This window comes from Elephantulus edwardii, unplaced genomic scaffold (assembly GCF_000299155.1).
Source record: "Elephantulus edwardii isolate Elephantulus edwardi_28Jun2011 unplaced genomic scaffold, EleEdw1.0 scaffold00066, whole genome shotgun sequence".
NCBI lineage: Eukaryota > Metazoa > Chordata > Mammalia > Macroscelidea > Macroscelididae > Elephantulus > Elephantulus edwardii.
In genome coordinates, this window is record NW_006399816.1 from 9643166 (window position 1) to 9665093 (window position 21928).

General features: G+C 35.5%; 1 protein-coding gene across 1 annotated transcript in view; it reads right to left on the bottom strand.

The window, feature by feature from the left end:
* Positions 1 to 439: 439 nt before the first annotated feature.
* Positions 440 to 21928, bottom strand: part of ARIH1 (ariadne RBR E3 ubiquitin protein ligase 1) — a 120145-nt gene continuing 98656 nt past the window's right edge. The window contains exons 6-14 of the mRNA XM_006888325.1: positions 20234 to 20300; positions 18016 to 18122; positions 13549 to 13591; positions 12980 to 13051; positions 11164 to 11294; positions 7157 to 7214; positions 3158 to 3418; positions 1717 to 1829; positions 440 to 720 (exon numbers count right to left, since the gene is read on the bottom strand). Of these exons, the coding sequence (XP_006888387.1) occupies positions 636 to 720; positions 1717 to 1829; positions 3158 to 3418; positions 7157 to 7214; positions 11164 to 11294; positions 12980 to 13051; positions 13549 to 13591; positions 18016 to 18122; positions 20234 to 20300 (937 nt within the window). The 3' untranslated portion in view covers positions 440 to 635. The remainder of the gene's footprint in view (positions 721 to 1716; positions 1830 to 3157; positions 3419 to 7156; positions 7215 to 11163; positions 11295 to 12979; positions 13052 to 13548; positions 13592 to 18015; positions 18123 to 20233; positions 20301 to 21928) is intronic.

The window sequence follows — 21928 nt, forward strand, 5'->3', positions numbered from 1 at the left end:
TTTGTCCATGCATATGCGCTATATACAATTTTGAAAAATACTGTGTTGTCCTTTTGTTTTAAAAGTCATATACAAAGGTTTTTGTTTTTTATCTTGCTGCCTATCCTTCCCTGCCCCAAGAATTTTCTTTACATGGAGCTAATCATCGTTCACTTATGACTTTGGGGTATGACAAAGAGAGTCAGTCTGTGTGTGTGGGTGTATTTGTATGTGTAAGGGAGGAAGGAGAAGAGATTCTTTACCAAAGTACAACAAAATGGCTGGTTTGGAGATGAAAAGCAGTGTCAAAGAGCTGTTTTAAATTTTAACTGTACTACTCTCAGAAAAAAGAAAAAACAAGTCAGCTTTGAGAATGAAGCTACGTTACAAGTTAAAGTTGGAGGGCTTTTAGTGTGTCTGTCACACTTTTGTTGGCGGCCTAGAATACTGTTGTACAATGGTTTATCTACCTTTTTTTATTACAATATAATTTACTTAAACTTTCCGTTAACAAAACAGAATTCCGGTACTACAGACCATCGGTGTCAGAAGAGGCTTAGTGCCTCCTTTTTGTGTTTGTTTTGTTTTGTTTGCTTTAATTGCATGAGCACTCTAGATGGTAAAGTTTTCAGAGTTCATTTTATGCAGGGCCATTCTCAGTCCTCAATGTACTCCCACAGATCTTTCTCATAGCCTTCATGCACATGCTGTAACAAAACCCTTCGTCGACTCTCACAGTATCTGTAATCAAAGGGAAAACAAAACTTGTCAATCTCCACTAAGAACAGTAGTTTTTTTACGTAATCTCTAAGAATCAAGCACCATTTTTTAAATGGGAACATTTTAAAGTTTACATGTTAGTAGACCCATTAGTTTATTTCTGACATCAAAATAGTACTTTATGTAGAGTCACCATTCTCAGTCTTGAGAGCAGTGTTAAAACTCTGAAGGACATTTGGAAATCATCTGACTGAACCTCATTATTCTACAAATGTGTACACGGTTTCAGAAAGAAGTAATTTCTAGGATTATTTACTCAAGTCTGAAAAATGTTTGTCATTACACAAATCATACAGATAAAATATGAAGTTACAGTTAGCTTAGGAATTAAATATATTATTGCTAAATCTTCAAGTCTTCCAATTTCCCAAAGTTTCTCACTACTATTTTACTTAATTTTTTAAAAGCTATCAGTATTTTCTAGGAAATCCTTAGGGAAATGAGTGGGTTTCATGTTCAAATTTAAATATTTTCATCTTTAGCTTGAGAAGCAGGGTAAGCAAATAATTCTCTCCTTAAAAGTAATAAATTCAATACAAAGTCTAGGAAGTGAGTTTGGGTAATTCATTTGACAGCAGCTATGACCCACAGGGATCCCACATTAAGACCAGCATCCTATTCTCACCCCTCATCCTAATGGCCACTTGCCCTTTTAAGCTCTTTCTTCCTTGCAGGGCAGCAACTAAGTAGATATAGCTGAACAGAGAAGCAGCAGAATCAGCCGGTGGATAAATGGCTGATTTCCTCCTCTATGCTTGACCAGCACTACTAGCTGCAATTCGTTGCCCAATGGACAGAAGCAATCTACGAGAAACATGGCAGCAGCTCAGTTACAGGACAAGCTAAACCTAAGTTTCATAATCACCTAACTTCACCACTAAGACATAGTAGAGCACCTCTAGCAGAAATTTTTGCTCTATTGTCATTAAAAAACCAAACCAAACTAACACAACTTACCTGTACTTATCTTGAACCTTTTGCTTTATATCCTGTAGAGAATCTTGGGAAATATCTCGTTCCAGGTAGCCCGAAAGCACCTCTGTGGCATTTTCTAGATCTGCTTGGTTATTCTGCAACAGGAAGAACATTATATAGTAATTTTTGTTTCAAAAAAGGACAAAACATTTTAGTTGCTTTTTTTACCTAGAGACTACTTTCAACACTGATGCCATAATTTTCATTGGTGACCAAATGGCCTCTATAGACCTGTTTATCGTTTTAAGTGCTAACAAACTATTTTTTCCAGGGCAATCTTTCATATGTAAAAGAATTAAAAGACTCATCTATAATCTTGGGAAAATTTAAAAGAATTTAAAGAGGAATAAATATCTATTGGAAGCTCCTAGTTTCGGGAGGGTTTTGCGTTAAAATTCGAAAAAAAATCTGAGGGAAAAATAGAATCCTATTTTTGCTTAGCACTTTATAAAAGATTAACATTTTCTTATCCTTACTTTGAACATAGTAATAGCCACTAACCATTTTCAACTTTTATTGAAGAATTTAGATCCACAAGAAGGAACGTACCTGGGTAGCCATTTAGTCATTATTTCATCACTAAAGAAAATTAATCACAGTGATTTCTAACAATTTGATTAAACTAAGTGCTTTAATCAACATGCCTATAGTAAGAACCTAAAGGTTCTTGAAGTTTCATGGGCTTTTGTTTGGTGAAAGACACCAATGCATGCAGGATGGTAGTATGTTTAGGACATAGCAGCTCTATACTGGGAACTCTTACATAGATTTCATTCTTTAATTTGTAACCTTACTGCTATAATAAAACTATAATGAAAAGTATAGAGCTTTCTTAGGAGTTCTTCTAGCAAATTATTGAACCACAGGAAGTAAAGGGAGCCAGCAGATTATTATTGAGGGGAAGCTCTAGGCCTTCTATGGAGGCTAGTGAGGAAATTTTGAAACTGTTGCCAGATTAGAATTCAAGATTTTGTGTGAGGACCTCAAACCTGAGACAATCTAAAGTCTTGGGCACACTTGACTGTCTAAATGACGTGTTTGTGTCCTTTACCTTCCAAGATATGACCCAGCTGTGATTTGGGAGTGGGATTTGATTTCCTAGTAGGTTTTAAAATATTTCTATTTTAAAAGCAGAAAAAGAAGTTAAATAATTTGCTCTAATCAAAAGAGCTAAAAAAGCAATGATGTCAAGATTTAAATCTAAAACACTTACTTGCTAGCAAGCTATTGGATGTAAACTGGAAAAAAATTTAGAATAAAAACTTTCAATTTTTTATTGAATAGTGTGCTTGCTTACTTAAGTTTCTCAGACATATCTTTAAATCCTTATTTATACTCTCCTTTCTATGAAAGTGGTTCTATGACATAGGATGAGTTATTTATTATCCTCACTATCTCCACCCTAACCCAGAACTATCCCTACCTCAAAGATAATGGACTGGTTATTCTTTTTGAGGTAGAAGGCGAAGACATAAGTGTACATGAGTGTGGCACGACACTGGCAGAGGACATCAACTGCTTTCTTCAAGAACTGCACTTCAATCCAGGACATGTTGTGCTGTTGCATCTCCTCCATTTTCTGCTTCACCTGAGCATATAGTTTGTGCTCAAAGCGTAGACTCTGCATGTGATTCATATAGCGGTTACAGTAGAACAGGTACCTCTGCAGGGCTGCCCTCGATCGCTGTTCCATTAAGAAAAGTAAATAGATTAGACACAAAAGCTGTTACTGTATTTATGGATGAAATAGCATAGAAACAACTGCAAGTAAGATCAGGAACAAAACAGACAATTGCTCTCTTTATTTAACATTGCACTGATTGTTCTATACCAATGCTTTCCAATACTGCAGTTTGTGTACTAACTAGTATTTAACTGCAATTTAAATGCACAAAGATGTAAAACAATAAGTACCATGAACATGTGCTGAGGCCCGAAGGGTTGCCACTGAGGTTTCTAACCAAGCCACAAACACATGAGCATGGTGGCCATCCTCTCCAGTGGCTTGCTTAGGCCATGACTACTACTGGTGTGAGTAGGGACTCTTGCCCTGCACAACCCAGCCTTGCATCCTAAAAACAGATGGTGGCTGCCTACCTGCCTGCCAGGCTTCCTACTCCTTCTTGGAACTAGGATCACACCATTCCCCTGCTACATCCAGTGGTTGGAAGGCTAGACTGCAGCAGGGGGAAATGGTCCTGTCCTGGTGACTAGCCTCCCTTCCCCAGGCCACCTGGAATCCACTTCTGGTAACAGCTTCTGTGGAAGTGCTGAGTAGCTGAGTACCCGGGGAAACCATTCAATCCTCAACCTTGTGAGGCAGCCTCTTCCTTGAAAAGATGAGCATCTCGTTCATGGCCACTGTGTTGGACTCCCCTCAGCACTTGGGACACCCCCAGACCTCTGGCAGCATGATCACCTGTGACCTGGCCCAGGGCACCATGAGGAATCAACCTGACAGCTCTGGCCCTAGGCTCCTCTTGAATGGCCACCATCACCAGAAGCATTCCTGAGGTGCTTGTCAGCGTCTCTCTGCCCCTACTGTAGACCAGGCAGGTATATTAAATGGAGAAATGGCTGGTTCTTTTTCTATCAAAAAGGCAAAACACCAAAAGGCTGCAAGAACCTAATTCTTTACTGTTCACACATGAGCTTTCCCAACATTCATAGCTGTCTTGTCAAAGCCACCCCCCCGAAAAAAAAAAATCCATAAATCAAAACACCAGCCAACAAAAAATAAGCATTAATATTTTGAAGAAGAGAATTATAGAGTTAGCTAGACATTATATATAACTCCCTTTTATTATTCAAAAAAGTAAACAGTACCACTAAATATTGTGTCTCCATCCCCTCAAGGTGAATCTCAATTTGATCAAATTTCTAGAGCAAAAATAGCAGTTTCAATACGTACAGGGATTGAAGAATCTGTTAGATGATACCATGGCATTCTAGTCAGCAAAAATTCAGAAAATGTAATATCCCAGAGGACAATGTGAACAAGTTAACTTCTCCAAATAAATGGTCTTTGGGTGTATTTGTGTGTGGAATAAGTTATAGATTAGAAATGAGGTAGAATTTGTGGATCTTTTCTAGATTCTGATTTGAATCAACTATATAAGAAAATTTATGAGACAATTAGGGATCTAGAACATATTTATGTTTTGCTCATCTCTATATTGCTTGATACTATGGTTATCTCTTTGCTAAGAAATTATAAATGTGAAACATATCTTTAGTCAGCTGCCAAATGACATCATTATATAATGGTCAATGAACTAAGATGCATGGCCCACGTAAACGGACATATAACCCTGACCTCTAAAGTTACACTTGTCTCATACCTTGGTGTCCGTAAGTGCCAGATATGCTGTTAATGCACAAAATACTTAATAAAGGTGAAACATCAGATAACAAGATAATTGGGGAGTAATGAGCCAATTACATTCCCCAGTATTGTACAATACTGAAATACTCCCACCAAAAACAAATTCAAGTTACGTTACTCCAACTCAAGGAGAAATCAAATCAATGCTTATGTACTTGTAAATTATGCCAATTCAAAATATATGTGGAAAAGAATTTGTCTGGTATTTGTGATCTCCAATACGGTTTAGTTCCAAGCTTGCCAAACTGAAACAGAAAAGCCTAAATTATATGAATATAAATGATGTTAGGGAAATTCTGATTTAATGTGACTGACAATTCTGCAACAGCTGCTTCTTGCTGGAATATCCGTAAAATTCATCAAGAATAAAGGAAACCCATACCACCAGTACAAAGAGTTAACCCCTGACTCAGCAACCCTATCTGGCATTGAGGGTTATCTGTAGTGTTAGAACTGCCAGAATTTGGATTGGAAAAAAATATCCTGAGCATACTTTTTTAGGAAAAAACCAAAGTTGACAGTCTAAACCAATTGTTATTTTTTCTATAACAGGTTAGCTGGGACATTGCCACACTCATTCACTTAAATCTAAGGGTGCTTCAGCATCACAAAGGCAGAGACAGAGTTAAGTAGTGTCAACAGCCTGTAGAGTATATACAAAGCAGAAAATATTACATGAATCGTCACAGAAAAAGTGTGCTGATTCAGTCTATGTCAGAAAATTCACATTCTGCCATTGTTATTACTGTAGAATCATATACTAGGTAAATAATTCTACAACGCACATACAGCTTTTCAATTGCCATGTAGGTTTTTAATGAATTTATTATAAACCCTCAAACACATAATTTAAACTCTCATTTAAAATCTGCAACTCCTGTAAACAGCAGAAAACAGTATGGTAGTGAAGGTAATGTGGAAAGAAATGGCCACAACAGATGTAGAATGGTGTGCCCATTCTGGAAGGTGTGGCGCTCAAAACAAAAAAATAAAAGCAAGTATTTGAGGGGGGGGAAAAGTTGTATATGGTAATTTCTCTGTAGATCTTAAAGAGACATTCTATTATCATCGCATTAAAGATCATGTCAGGCCAGGCATCAGTGGCAAATACAGTATCTGGCCAAACTGCTTTTATACTCATAACAGTCAAACCCAAAAAACAATGTTAACTAGGAAAAACAAAATGCAGCATAAGGAAAAACTCTTCTGTGAACTCAACAGAATTATCAACAAAACCAGGATATTTTAGGAAACACACAATCTCTTCAATAAAATAAAAGATGACTGAAACTGTGTAAAACAGAAAGCCTAAGACAAAAAACAAATTAAAAACCCCAACAAATGAAGAAGCAATGACAAACTGAGCTAAATGACACAGCACAATTTAAGTCCAAATGGGAGTTGGGAATGATGACCACTATTAACAAATTTTATGTTAAAATTATTTGAGATAATGTATGGATTTCATATGGGAGGCTAAAAATCACAAAAAGAGGGCTGGATAGGAGTGCCAAGTGATTTGGTTTCAACAGCAAATGGATTTAAATGTTTACTATTTTAAAAAGGTTATTAAAATTCTGGTAATAGTGAAAAAATTACAAACATTGAATGAATGCCTTACAACTGACAATAAATATTAATAAAAAAAAATTTCATTTCAGAGGTTATACATGTGGAATGGATAAAAATGGCATCCAACAGCACTACTTTAAATATTGCACACTAATGAGAAAAATATTGCCTATAAATAGCAGCAGTACTGTTTAATAAATGCTACTCTCTACTTTGCTTGGGGAAGAAAAAAAAAATTGATACCAAGATTCTACTGAAGCCTGAGGTTGCACTACATGAATAGATTAACTAAAACAAAGCAAACAAATTTATAAATAAAAATGCTCCCTTTGCAAATGTTAACAGACTCCCAGTATGTTCCTGGATCTCTCTTTTCAAATCTTTCAGAGTAAAGAGCTAAATTATTCCCTAATGAAGGTACAATGAGTTTCTACTCAACTCTCAGCAGAAAACAGAGGTACTTACCTCCTGCGCATCTCGTGCTGCCTTTGCATCATCCTCATTATAGCGGTTACAGTTGTACCTTAAAGTAAATTTAGAGACTGTCATAAACAATGTGGTTGCTATGTGCTGTCGAATCAAAAATGACCCTCACACTGACCCTTTCAAAGGCTGTTAAATGGCTCATCTCACAAAGCAACTGTCAGAAATAAATAGCCTGCCCGTGGGTTGGTAGTACATTTCCTTATCCACTATGCCACCAGCACTCCCTGATCATAAATAATATATAACAAAACATAGCTTTAACCCAGATTTAGAGATCTTTTAGAGCCAACATTCGCCTTTATGCAAACGGAGATGTTAAAACTGCCAAAGGTTCTATGGTTATGACAAAATTACTCAGTTTAAAGAAATACAAAATGTTGGCTAAATATAATCTACGTCTTGTTTGAATACTTTCTATAATATGAAACTGTTACTCTTCTCCAGTGGCATTCTATTCTCTATCAACTTCCAAATTCTGACTCCCTGCAATCCCCTATCAGGTTTTTGCGGCCACACATTTTTAAGATTGCTTCATGTTTCTCTCAAGGAACAACTAATGGATTAAAACAATACACAAATCACTAGGTAACACTGGCATTCTAAACTGTACTTGCTATAGCCTAAACTTTTCACTTTTTATAAACAGAAATCATCTCATAATTAGGTCTTCTCTTACTTAAATACTCTCAATACTCACCATTTTGATCTGTTTCTTACAAGCAGAAGAGAGCCAAAAGACAACTCCTATATACTCAAATACTATTATGTTTGCAAGAATTATTTAAGACAGAATGACATACACAATGGAGAATGGAGAGGAATCACACCCAAAGCAGCATGTGTGAAACGATTCACTTGTTCTTTTGTGAGAATTTTCATTATGTGACTAGTTTATACTTAGTAAGTAGTTAAAATATACTTACTAAAAACATTAACTGTCCTTTCATATGTAATCTCCTTAACCACTTTAAGAAAGAAACATTATTTTTCTCAAAAAAAAAAAAAGAAACATTATTTTTCTCATTGATCAGTTGAAGAATTAGATTAAGATATGATAAACACCATCCTTAAATTCAACACAGGTGATTTCTCAGCTAGTTCTGACAACTAAGGTTCATGTTCTTAACCAATGAATACAGTAATCGGGTCACTAAGTCGTATTTTCAGAATCTTTTAACTTTTTTTCAATGCGAAGGAAAAAATCTAAATATACTTTAAATCTTAAATAAGCCACTACTTCAGTTTATCAAGTTCTTTAGGATTTTAATGGCCATTAAACATTCCTCTTTACTGTTAGGCAAAATGTATGCAAGCCATCTATTATGTCAAGACTAGGAAATTGGCATATAATGTTTAATGTATGAACAAAAAGAATAAGGACAAAGGATTAGGCAGAGCATATGACAAGTGCTTAAAGCTATTCTCAAAGATAAATATTCTATTTATCTGTATCCCTCAAAAAGGTCATTAAATAAATTCCAAATATCCCTTTCCTGTATCCAAAATCTAGGCCATCAACTTTAGTCCATTTTGAAAAATGTTGCTGAAATCTAAGAGTCCATGATCTTTATATCTTTTAATTAAGAGGTCAATTAAGTTCTATGGTCCATATATAGTTTGTGGATTAAATCACAAATTTTGGAGATTTGCCTCTTGGTATTTTCTATTACTACTCAGAAATAATCAACATTGATTCAGTGATCTCCAAGGATTTTTGTTGTTAGAAATTACTTTCTACGTATATAATTCAGTAACAATTACATTAGTCATGCGATCATAACTTACATTTAAGTTTTTCAAAGTATCTCAGACCACACTTCAACTATGTCAGGGTTGGTATTCATTTCCCCTCAGCTAAAGTTCTTTCTCACCTATAAGTTCTACTTTGCTACCTAGGCCAATAACAACTCTAATAGACAGAAACTGTTACCTTGCATATCTTTCTCCTAAGTAATAAATCCTTACTTCTTGGTATTTTTAAAATTTTCAATTGCTTAATATATATGTAAAAGTTAGACAATGAATAAGGTTGACAAAAAAACTCTTAGGTTTCTGACATGAGGTATTGGAGGGGGGAAAAACCCCCGAACTATTACAGACTACAGATTTCCAAAACAACAAACAAATCTGTCTTGAAGAAGTACAGCCAAAGTACTTCTGAAAACCAAGAATGATGGATGAGCCTTTGTCTCACAGACTTGGCATATTATCAGGAGGGGCCAGTATTTTTGGTTCTCCAAGAGATGAGCTGATACAGTGACTACAATAAGAAGCACAGCAGAAGACCGAGGCTAGTGCAAGATGAGGTAAGATTTTGTTCTGTTGTACACAGGGTCACCATTTGAAATTAAGAGTTGACTCAATGGCACCAAACCCTTGATGTATTATTTTATTATTATTATTATTATTATAGGCTTCATTCTTGCCAAAATGATTAAGAACGTAAATGGCCCTTGGAGAGATACATCATTCTTGGGAGGGTGGAGGGACAGCGCAGGAGAGGAAGGCTGTTGATGAGATGGACTGATTCAGTCACTAGGGCCACAAGAGTAGGTGTGTCAGAGACAATAAGGCTGGCACAGGACAGAGCAGGATTTAGGGCTCTTGTACATAGGGTTGCTATGAGTTGCAAGTGACTTGACGGCATGTAACAACAACAATGAAAGTAAATATAATTCATGTATACTTCTAATTCAAATGAGATAGTGCTACTTGAGATGCAGTTTTATGGACTCAGACATTTTAAAGTACTGGAAGGAAATAATGCCATGATTCACTTGCATTAGTATCAGCCTTAGGTAAAGGCAAGACAGAAGCAGTGTATCCAACACCAAGGGCCCATGTCATTCTACTATAGCCATCATTTGTTAGGTACATTTTAAAGTTTCTGAAGCAGTTATCTGAATAATAAGTTTTCTAACATTTTGTTAGTCTCTCACAAATCACACTTCTTTCTTGCTTCCCGTGTCACTTATCTTGTTTATATAGGGTGAATTTTGTGTCCAGGAAACTTCCAACACTTTGGACTATTCTTAAAATCTATGGTACTTGGCAGTCTAAACGCCAAATAACCTTTGGCTCTAATGGTGCAACAGTCAATTTTTTTATTACCACTTACCCAATCAATTTTTATGTGTTCAGGATAAATTTCAGAGAAATGTTCCCTCTTACTATTCTTTTAGAAGAATCTACACAATAAAACTAAAAGGAAGATATGTCATTTCCTTAAATTCAGATCCTCTTCACCTATGTACAATCTACAAATCTTTTCCCTACCCACCCACTCTCTACAAAGTAGTGCTGCCACTCAGTTTTAGGTTATCAAACAAGAAGGTCCAGTTACCAAGTTCTAAAGAGAGGCTAAAAACCTATATTGGCAGTCAGGTTGATGAGAAGGAATTTCCAATTTTAGGACAGAAGTTTTGTCTAAGTGATAAATATCCAGGGTAAATAAAGCACATAAAGTGTTGTGTTTTTTGCACAGAATGTAAGGTTTCAACTTCTGCCTAGAAAGTACCCATCTTGTGCCTGTGTTCATGCTGCTTCTTTCTCCCTGCATGAACTCAGTGCTATTTACAACAGTTCAATTGTTAACCTCCTATGTGAAATACAGTTAATTAACCCCTATTTCCACAAAACTTTCATATACCTAACAATGACCACATTCCATATTCATTTTCCTGTCTCACAAGTTGGATGGTGATCTTTATGAGGTATTTGTACAACTCAGAACATAAAAACTCAACTCACTGTTGTCAAGTCAGATCTGATACAGCTGAGACTCCAGTCAGTTTTTGGAGGCATTAACCTGCACGGGAGATCTTACTACTCACAAGGACTGGCAGGTGGATTCAAACTACTAGAGAGTAGTTCTTTGGGTTAGCAGAACAACTCCCTACACACCCACTACCCACTACAATGCTAGAGCTCCCCGAATCAGCACATACTTTTGTAAACATATTTTCCCCTTCATTTCCCCAACCTACCAGGCAGATCCATGTGGTTCCCAAGGGCCAAGACACACCCAGCAAAACTCTGCTTTACAATTCTGGTTACGACAGACCATGTGATTACAACCGCCATCCTTCTCAATTGTGACATGGCATTTGGGACATTCCTATGAAGAGAAACTATAAAGTTGGTGTCAATGCTACACTAGGTTGTACTTCTACCACCATGGAAAAGCTAGTTCTAGATTGGATTTATTTTCATATACCAATACTGTGTAAATACACGTAAAACATTTAGAAAACTACCCAACATGTAATAATGACTATAAAGAAAATAATATTAAATAATATTTTTTATAAATTTTAAGATCTTAAGTGTGCCTGATTCAGGCCATAGTCTTTCCAAATACTAGCTATGCATCCAAGACTTGGACAATGAATAAGGATGACAGAAAAAGAATTGACACCTTTGAGCAGTGGTGTTGGAGAAGAGCACTGAACCTTCCATGGATGGCCAAGAAAAAGAACAGATATGTCTTGGAGAGGGTGCAGCAGCCAGGGAGCTCTTTGGAGGCAAGAATGAATGATGAGGCTTTGCCTCACATACTTTGGACATATTGTTAGGTGGTGCTATTCCTTGGAGAGGGGATATGATGTTGGGAAGGGTGGAGGGTTGGCAAGGGAGAGGAAGACCTTCAACTAGGTGAACTGACAGGGTGACTGCTGCAATGGGTTCTTGTGTGTAAGTGTGAGGATGGTGCGAGACAAGACTGGGTTCAGATCTTTTGTTACAGGGTTGCAATGAGTTGTACTCAACTCAATGACACGTAACAACAACAATAACAACATCTTTTAATCAAAGATGTAGGAAAATTAGTACTTTTTAAAAAATTGTAAGAGCTTTTTATCATATATGTTAATAATAGTAATTTCACAGGGGTAAAATATTTTGTTTATCCAGAGAGACTTCTAGATATGCCATGTGTTTATATGCATTAACTCATAATACAGATTTAGTGTGGTACTATTCCTATTTATCAAGTGAATAAATTAAAGTGAAGAGAAGTAATGAAATTAAGTCTAAAGCCATACAGGTATAAGATTATTTAAGAAATATGGATTCAAGAGCTAGGTAAACAAGAAATCAGGCCTTGATTGGCAAACTCTTCCTGTGTCTATCAAACTTCTCTTCCAATCATCTTCTAATAAACTACATTTTAAATTTTTACCATGGCTGGCTCACAATCAAAGTAGAGAAATACGGTTAGGTTAGATTAATTTCTCTAAGTCCTTAATATTTCTGTGATAGCAGATGAGTAAAAATTATTGTCTTTTAGGCAATCTTCCCCCCATCATTCTGAAACCTCTAAATGAAAATTACTTTTGTTAAAATTATAGCATATGTCACTGAGTCAAATGACTCACAGTCACCCTATTAACAGATCTGAACACTGCCTCGCATTATCATCTAGAGCATATTACTCTATATAAGGCAATTTACTATTCAACATATAAATAAAAGGAATAAGTTCTTTTAAATAAATTAAAACACGAATAAGGTGCTTATTTTATAGTAATCAATTTGGAAATAGTGTGCCTTTGAGTCGGAACAACTCAGAGATGAGCCTCCAGCAGGTCTTCAGAGGCTATAAATGGCACAGGAAGAGACTGCCCATCCTTCTCCCTTGGAGCACTTGATGGATGCAAATCATGTGCCTTTGGGTTGGTAGCACTCCTTACCACTAGGCTACCAAAGCTCCTTTTGCATTTAACTACGTGCAGTTAAAATGTTTGCCAATAAACCTAATCATAGCTGTTTCATTAGCAATAGTTGCTGAAGGTAAACACCAACCTTTGTGTTGGCTGCAATCCAATTGGAGGTTTCACTGTCATCATCACACTTTTTAATCCATTTCTTTAACCACTGTTTGAAAACAACAACTGTTAGGGTACAATAAAAGGCTTCAGAAAAGAGGATGGCAAATTACATCATTATTTAACTGGAAGTTTAAACATAAAACCAAAATCTTTTTACATTTAAAAAAAGAGATTATCATTGGCTTATTCCTCTTGAAACAGGCTTATTCTAGACTTCTCAGACACAATATATACTAACTTAACATTTTCTCTGTCCAAAACGGAATGGCAACCAATACTTGAAGAGAAGCCCAGCCTCAAGGTTTATTTACTTTCTTCTAATTATATGACCTATCACAGGAGTGATTTACTGATGGTTACTTTCATAACCTGAAGCTTGAAGTATTATTTTTGTTTATCCTTAATATTATTCTTTGAATATTTATTAAGACCATTAAAAATAAACAGAAACCTTGCCCATATCATTAGATGGGTGTAATTTTTGTCATTAAGTCACAGAAATGTTCCACAATAATATAAAATTGAACTATCAGAAAAACTCACCTTACATTTAACAGGATCATGCCAATTTTCTCCACAGTTAAAGCTGTTAAGTGACAAAGAGTTAAAAGAATTAAGCGCTAACTGCTTTAAGTAAATAAAATAAAACCTACCATTTTCATGCTTTTTATTTTCACAAATTTCTGTTGTTTGACTGCTGTAGATGTGGCAATGACTCATAATTACCCAGCGCACATTATTAGGATTGAACACTGTGGTCCACATGGTCTATATTATTCACTGGCTAACTTTCCAGAAGTAGATTTCTGGGCCTCTCTTATTAGTCTATCAACATTACTGAAACCTATTCAGCATCAAGCCAACACATAAGCCTCCACTGAGAGATGGATGGAGGCTGTGCAATGACTAGGAATCAAACCTTGGTCTCCCAAATGCAAGGCATGAACTCTAGCAGCAAACTCCAATCCATTTTAAGCAACTGGTAAAAACAAGGGGAACTCTGGTGGCCTAGTGTATGAGAAGTTGCAATGTTAACCCAAAAGTCAGGCAGTTTGAATCCACTAGCTGCTTCTTGGTTGGGAAAGATAGGTAATCTCTTCCCACGTGATTTACACCTTTGAAAACAAGCTATGGGGAAACTTTTTCTACAGTAAAATTCATAAAATTTAGTACTGTGAAAATAGTGGAAACTCAATGTTTGTGGAATGATTATAAAAGGTATCTGAAAAAAATTTTCCTATTAAGTGATTATTATGAAATTGTTATAAAAACCTAATAAATTATCTAAAAAGTTAAACTGTTAAATCTCAAAAAGTCAAGTTATCTAGACTTGTATTTTTGTAATAGTTTATATATTTGTAGTATTTCCTGCAACTACTCTAACTGAAAACAAATTGAAATTATTTTCATTAATTTGATAATTAATGCTAAAGTGTCTCGGAGGGTATTTACAAGCCATAATCCAACCAATTTATCACCAGTGCATTTTAAATCGAGCTTGATTTCAGAGTGATTACACAGTTTAACAGAAATGCAAAGTAAACTATGTGAAAACAAAAACTATGTGAAAAACAAATAAATAGACATGGTACTATTCAAGATTCAAAAACTTGAACTCATTGCCTTTCAGTCAGAACTGACTGACAGCTGATTATCTAGCAAGATTCTGGTGGCTAACTTGATACATTGCACGCAAGGAAACTGTCCATCAAGCTCTCTCTCTGAAACAAAGGGGGATTAGAACTTTCAGAGAGGTACCTATTTTGAGTCAGAGCGCAACTCCTTCTAGATTATCCCACCAGAATTCCTTGTAATATAAGGTACTATATTACCTAACTGAGCAGGGGTGAGGGAAGGACTGAATGTTCCCCTAATTAAAAACCAAACTAATTGCCAAAAAGTCAATTCTTTTCCAAGGCAATCTCAAGTGTGCCAAATAAACTATTCTGTAGTAGAACATTTCCACTGAAACATATCACAATGCCTATCTTCCCAAGCATCTCTAGGTAGGTTAGTAAAACACATAATTATTTACATCATCCATGCATTCCTCTAAATAATTTAGGAATGCAAAAAAGTCTTTACACAAAGGACAAACTACTGCTATAATAAAAGTCCTGATAATGGTTACTTCTAGGAAGAAAGATGGGGAAAGGATAAAGCAGTAGACTTCAATCTCACGTATTTTTATTTACCAAAACAAAGTCATATATTCAAATTTACAATAAACTATTGACACGATAGAAGGCATAAATATCTTTAATCTCAGTGAGTTTATCGGTCCTTTAGGGACTATTTATTACAAATTATATTTCATTTTAGATGTCTAGAGATACAAGAAACCAAACAGACATAGAATACCCTTAAAATGCACTAATTTTGGATTGCTGGATACTCACTCTAAGAGGATGACAAAGAAATGAAAGATCTAACTTCTTAATACGTAGAATCTTTGCAATGTTATCCATAATTTATGATCTACACAGTCAAATGTATAATCAATCTTTCTGGTATTCTCTGCTTTCACCCCAAATGCATCTGACATGAGACGTCAGAGCCCTCTTTTCAAAGCTCCTTCTGAATTTAATTTTAAATTTCTGGCAGCTTCCTGTTGTTGTATACTTTAAATATTTTAATTCATGTGATATGGAAGACATCAGTTTATAACTTTCATATTCTGCTGGACCACCTTTTTATGGGAATGAGAATATGGATCTCTTACAGCTGTTTAGGTAGTTTTCTTGAAAACTTTTTAGCACAGGCTGGTGAGCATATCCAGGGCTGCATCTGTTTGTTGAAATATATCCATTGGTATTCCATCAATTCTGGGGCCTTATTTTTTGCCAATGTCTTCAAAGTAGCTTGAATGTCTTCCTTCAGTACCACTGGTTTTTCACCACATGCTACTTCCTAGTAGTTCAGTGCCCACCAATTTATTTTTTTTGTACATTATATATTTCTTCCATCTTCTTTTAACACTTCCTGCATTATTAAAGATTTTGCAAAATGAATCCTTCCCTATTGCAACTTGAGGCTTCAATTTGTTCATTTCTTTCTGGTTAAGATGACATTTGACTGCCTGTATCACAACAAACACTGGGAAGAAAGGGTATCCCAGAATACTTATTTATGTTCATGTACAATGTATCCATAGACCAAGAAGGAGTTGTCCTAACAGAACAAAGGAATATTGTATAGTTTAAAATCAGGAAAGGATGTAAGTTTAAAGAAGAGGACTCAATCCAAGAAAAGTTCTTTTCAATTGCTTCCTGTGTATCTGAATTTTGGGTTAAAAAAGAAGATAGACATTTTATGACTGAACTGTGGTGTTACTGAAAAAGCATTCAACTGTGAAAAGAAAAAAACCCCCACAAATGTCTTAAAAGAAGATCGGTAGGCCTTAAAGAGAAGGATAGTGAAACATCATCTTATGTTGGGCAAGCTGTTACAAAAAGACCAGCCCTTGGAAAAAGAAATTATATTACAAATGGTCAGTACAAGAGAGGAAGACCCTCAACAAGATGGCTATAACAATGGGCTTAAAGCACAGCAAAGATAATAAGGCAAGATTTGTTGTTCAGAGGGTTGTTATGAGTACAAGGTAACTTGAGGATATACCAACAATATGTAAACATATCTTAGAATTAAAAAAACAGAATTCAAAGTCTGTGGAATATGTTTTTATAGGACATGAAGGGCCCAGGTTACCAAGAACAATGGGGCAGAAAAGGCATTAGAGAATTTTTATAATAAAGCACTTAATTAACGATGTTATAACTTTCCAAATTTATTAATATACTTTCTTTTTAGAAACTAAGAGTAAACCTAGCAGATGAAAGACATTATTTGAAAAATAATTCGTATTTCATTTGCCAAAATAAATTCATGTAGTATGACAGAATAATCAACAAACCAGAAAGGAGGAGGATAGAGTTCTTGTCTCAGATCTTTAAATTGTTCCATATAATTTATAGAAAGATGATTTTAATGGCCTTTTTTCTTCATAAGAAAATACATTTAAAAGTCAAGGGCAACAAGGAGAAAATCTGTGTAAGACATAGCTTTTACACAGGTGAAATATTTATTTTATTTAAGAACAATAAATGACATAGTTGAGTCTCTACGATCTTGTGGTTCCTAACCTTTATACTATAATAGACAAAGTGACAGTCAATAGGCCTTTTATTTTAAGAACCACCTTCCCTCTGTAACTTGATTTGTGCCACTATTAAGAACCTCTACTTGGAATACTATTGCTTTTTAATTTTTGACTCATGTACTTTTAACTTGTTAAATTTGTGTCTTCTAGGCTGCAACAGTCCCATGATACATCTTCAAGGATATGAACATGTACGGCTAAGCACAATGATAACAGTGCATATAAATTCCAAAATCAATCTCCACAATAGTCTATGTGTTTCCTACTGCCAAAGGGGCCCTTCAGAGTAGTGAGAGAAGACATTTACCCTGAAACCCACAGCGTCCCTTTTCAGCAGGAAGTAGCTAAGAGAATACGCCGTCCCCTTTTCCTTATGAATCAGGGTGAAGTCTCTCTCAGGGAGGAGGGAAAGGGAATGGCAAAGGATACACTGACAAAGGAGATTAATCAGAACTGGCTTTGACAAGAACTGTGGCAATGGGACAACTAAAACACTTTCGGGGGGGAGAGGAACGAACTGGGGGGGTAGAGAAAATAGTGCAACAATGAATGAATGGAAACCCAAAATCTCTGTAAATGCTTATTAAAATTAATAGAATTTAATAAAAAAATTTATTTTGAAAAATTACAGCAGAGCATATACAAATTCAATAATTTCTACATGTCTAATTCAGGGAAACGAATGTCCTACAATTCTCATTTAAATCTACACTCTAATAAAACCATATCTGTATATATCACTTACTTGCATAAAGCAAACTTTTCTCAACCACTATTTTGCTACCAAGAAAAAGAAGAAGCAACAGAGAAACTATTGTGAACTATTCTAATTTAGAAAATCACTTGCTTACCAAAACTGGCGCCCACATTTGCAGCGAACAGGTTTAGCATCAGGATATTGGACTTTAACAACATGGTGGCAATCTGGGGCAGGACACCACTTTAACAGTCGATTGCACTGAAATAAAAATTGGAAAATAAAAATGACCAAAAATATCATGATGCAAATAATTCTGATTCACAGGACATCAAAGAGTTCTTTTACATTACCTCCAATGCAACATGCAGGATCTTGCAGGAATATAAGGGAATGATTTTAACACAAATATAAAAGCATGCCAACAAAACCAAGTCTTTGACAGCAGTGATTTTGGGTGCATTATTTCTAAAGATTATACCTATCGTAAAGATATGGTTTTATAAAATAAATAAAAAGAGTCTCTCCCATTCTAAATTCAAAATGTCACAAAGAAATTTCAAGATAATTATCAATTATGTGATGATTAATGATTATTAATTTATGGTTCTAGTTCAGGCCAATTTTCGTAAGATACAAGAAGCCAGATATGCTTCTAATTAGAAGATGCTAAAAATCCAGGCTGAGGCCAAGTAAAGGGCTATATAGGAAATTTCTTACGTCATAGGCCAAAAACCAGCATTTTAGTGTCACAGAAAGAAACTCAAATTTTGAAGTATTTTTTGTTATGCAATCAAATGTGACTGTACTAATACTGATACAGAACTTAATAAATTCACCTGATGGAATACTACACAGTATTCAAGAGCGCAATGATTTTGAAAATTACTACATAACGTGGGAGAAACTGGAGAGCATTATGCTGACTTAACTCACTCAAGTCTCATAAGAAACAAATACTGCATAAGACTGTTACTGTAGAAATAGAAAGGTAACTAGTAAAATCTGTATGAGGATCCAAGGAAGGGAGAGTGGGAACAAAGGTGAGGAAAGGCAGAGGAGAAATTTCAGGGTCTCACAATTTTATGGGTGGAAGGTGTGGGAATAAAGAAATGGGAAAGATCTGGCGGGGATCTGAAAAGAAAGGTTGACAGACGTGGGTATAGTGCAAAGGTGATTAATTTTATAAAACAATGAGAATGATTTAATGAAAAACAATGTATATGAATTCTGTAAGCAAACAAACCAATAAAGATTAACATGCTCTTGCTTGCTGTTAAAAAAGTTTGGAAAATGATTAAAGATTCTGTATCTTTGTTTATATGCCTGTTTGGAGGGCAAACACGAACCTAATAATAATAATATACATAAAATAAAATTGATTGAATGCAATCAAATTTGTAATTCTACAAAGTAGTAAAACAAAGCTGTAACTCTCTAAATACGTGAGAATGATGTCTTATGGAGATTTTATTTTTTAAAAAAAGCCCATGGTGTATCTAAAAATCAAGACCAAAAAAAAACCCCTCAAAAAATAATTATGTCAAATATGCCTATCTGATCTTCAGTTTAATCCTTAACTAAAAATAACTTTCTAGAATTATCGTGTTATACTTATGCGCTGAAACATAGACTAGTGTGTGTATTTTTTTTTTCAGTAAAGAGTAGACAATAGACTTCCCAACCTCCTTGGTAGCAATTACTCAACATCATCACTGTAATGCAAATGAAGCCATAGAAGCAAAGGGCATAAGTGGATTCCAGGAAAAAAACTGTTTACAAAATCAGGCAGTTTGCCAATTTCTGCTCTTTTTAATTTTTTTAAAAATAAGGACAACCAAAAAGAAATCCAAACAAGTAACTATGTTGAATGTTTAATTATTTTTTTTTAACATTTATTGTATTATTTTTACGTGTACCGTCAAATCAGATCTGACTGGTACAGGAGGAGATTGCCCCCTCCTTCTCCAGCAGAGCATCTGGTAGATTTGAACCGTGTACCTCTGGGATTGAAGTGCACCGTCTTGCCACTAGGCCACCAGAGCTCCCTGAATGTTTAATGGCAAAGCAAGCTAAAACAAGCAGAGATAGGAGATAGACTACTAAACATGACTATGCTTGAAATGACTGCTTAATGATCCACTAGGAATAAAAGATGAATACTAGAGAAAGAATTTGATTATTAAAGTTTCAGAAGAAAGAGCTACTTTGTAGTTTGCCATATTCCTTTGGGAATAAAATGTGCTGCTATGCTTCATAAACAAAAGCCCTAATTCACGTGCAAAGTAGAGATGCTTCTTACTGTCTAGGTTGTATAAGAAAACTAATAATTTGGATGAACAATCTGGAATGGAAAAAAAAAAGTCACTTACCTCTACAAAGCTATTCGTTATTAAATGCTGATACTTTAGTTTAACTTTTGAATCTGTGATCAGGCGCCTAAAAGCAAAGAACAAAAATTGCTTGTTAGACACCACAACAAGATAAAGGTAAACAATCCAATTGAGAAATGGGCACAGGATATGAACAGACACTTCACCAAAGAAGTCATTCAGATGGCCAACAAGCTCTTGAAGAAATGTTCAAAATCCCTAGTTCTAAGAGAGATGCAAATCAAAACAACTATGAGATATCATCTCATTCCAGGCAGAATAGCAAAATTTAACAGAACAGCAAGCAACAAACGCTGGCGAGGTTGTGGAGAAACTGGAACCCTTATTCACTGCTGGTTGGGAGTGTAAAATGGTACAACCACTGCGGAAGGTGTTGTGGCGCTTTCTCAAAAAGTTGCAAATAGAGATTTGACCCAGCCATTCCATTACTGGAAATATACCCTAAAGAGACCATAACTGACATCCAAGCAGATATATGCACACCCATGTTTATCGTGGCTGTTCACAATAGCAGGGAGTTGGAAACAACCTAAGTGCCAATCAACAAACGAAGAGAAAGAGAACCTGTGGTATATTCACACAATGGAATACTCATGCAATATTATTCAAAATGGGTGACCCTGGAGGACATTATGCTGAGTGAAATAGCTCAGTCACACAGGGAAAAATACTGCACAGTGCCACTGTTGTAAACAGGATTGACACTGGGGTTTGGGGAGGATTGAGAGAGATGGGATAAATGATGTATACTGCATGGAAACAGAAGAGAGAGAAAACTGTTTTAAACGGCTATATGATTAGGTATTAATGTCATGACAGAAGTCCAGAACGAAGCCTGCATAGTAGAGTGGACCTGGGGGGATGGATTATAAAACAATGAAAGAATTTTTCTTTTCTTTATTCAAAGAGAAGAAGGAACTAGGGGGGGACAGGGAGAAAAGTACAACAATAATGAATGGAAATCCAAAGTGTCTGTAAATTGCCATTAAAATTAATAATAAAAAATTGCTTTAAAAAGAGAAAAAAAATCACTTGTTAGAAAGTTTTTATCCAGTTACCACATTTTTAAAGTATAATTTTGAAAAACATTTCGAATGCCTATGAAACTGCCCTAAATGGAAAATAGAAGCATGTTATTAACAAATCGAAATGCACTAACCAAAACAGCAATTTCTAAGTTTCTATCATTTTATATTGATCATCTTAGCCCATGTTTCTAGTATTCTAAACAAATTCTATTTTTATGCAGTTAGCACTACAGTTTAATTATTTGTCAACACTGCCAAGGTAAGGTCCAGTTTCAAGAGTCTTACTATGACATCTTGCCCAAAGGGATGACACCCCTACGAAGTGTATAACATGAAAGAGCTATTTGTGATAGTTTCTGAGAGCCTTTTCCAAGAGTGCTTTTAGCAATTTACCAGAAATGTTCTGACTACGATCTCATTTACCTTATCTGTCTAGAATACTTTATGATTCACAACAATTTCTGCAACTCATAAAAGCCTATGGAAGTGAGGACCCTTGAATCTTGATATGTCGTCGAGTCACCTCCAAATCATAGCAATCCTATGTACAACAGCCCTAAGCCCTGCTCTATCCTGTGACAATCTCACTGTCTCCAACACACCTACCCCAATTATCCTAGCCACTGACTCAATCCACCTCTTCTCC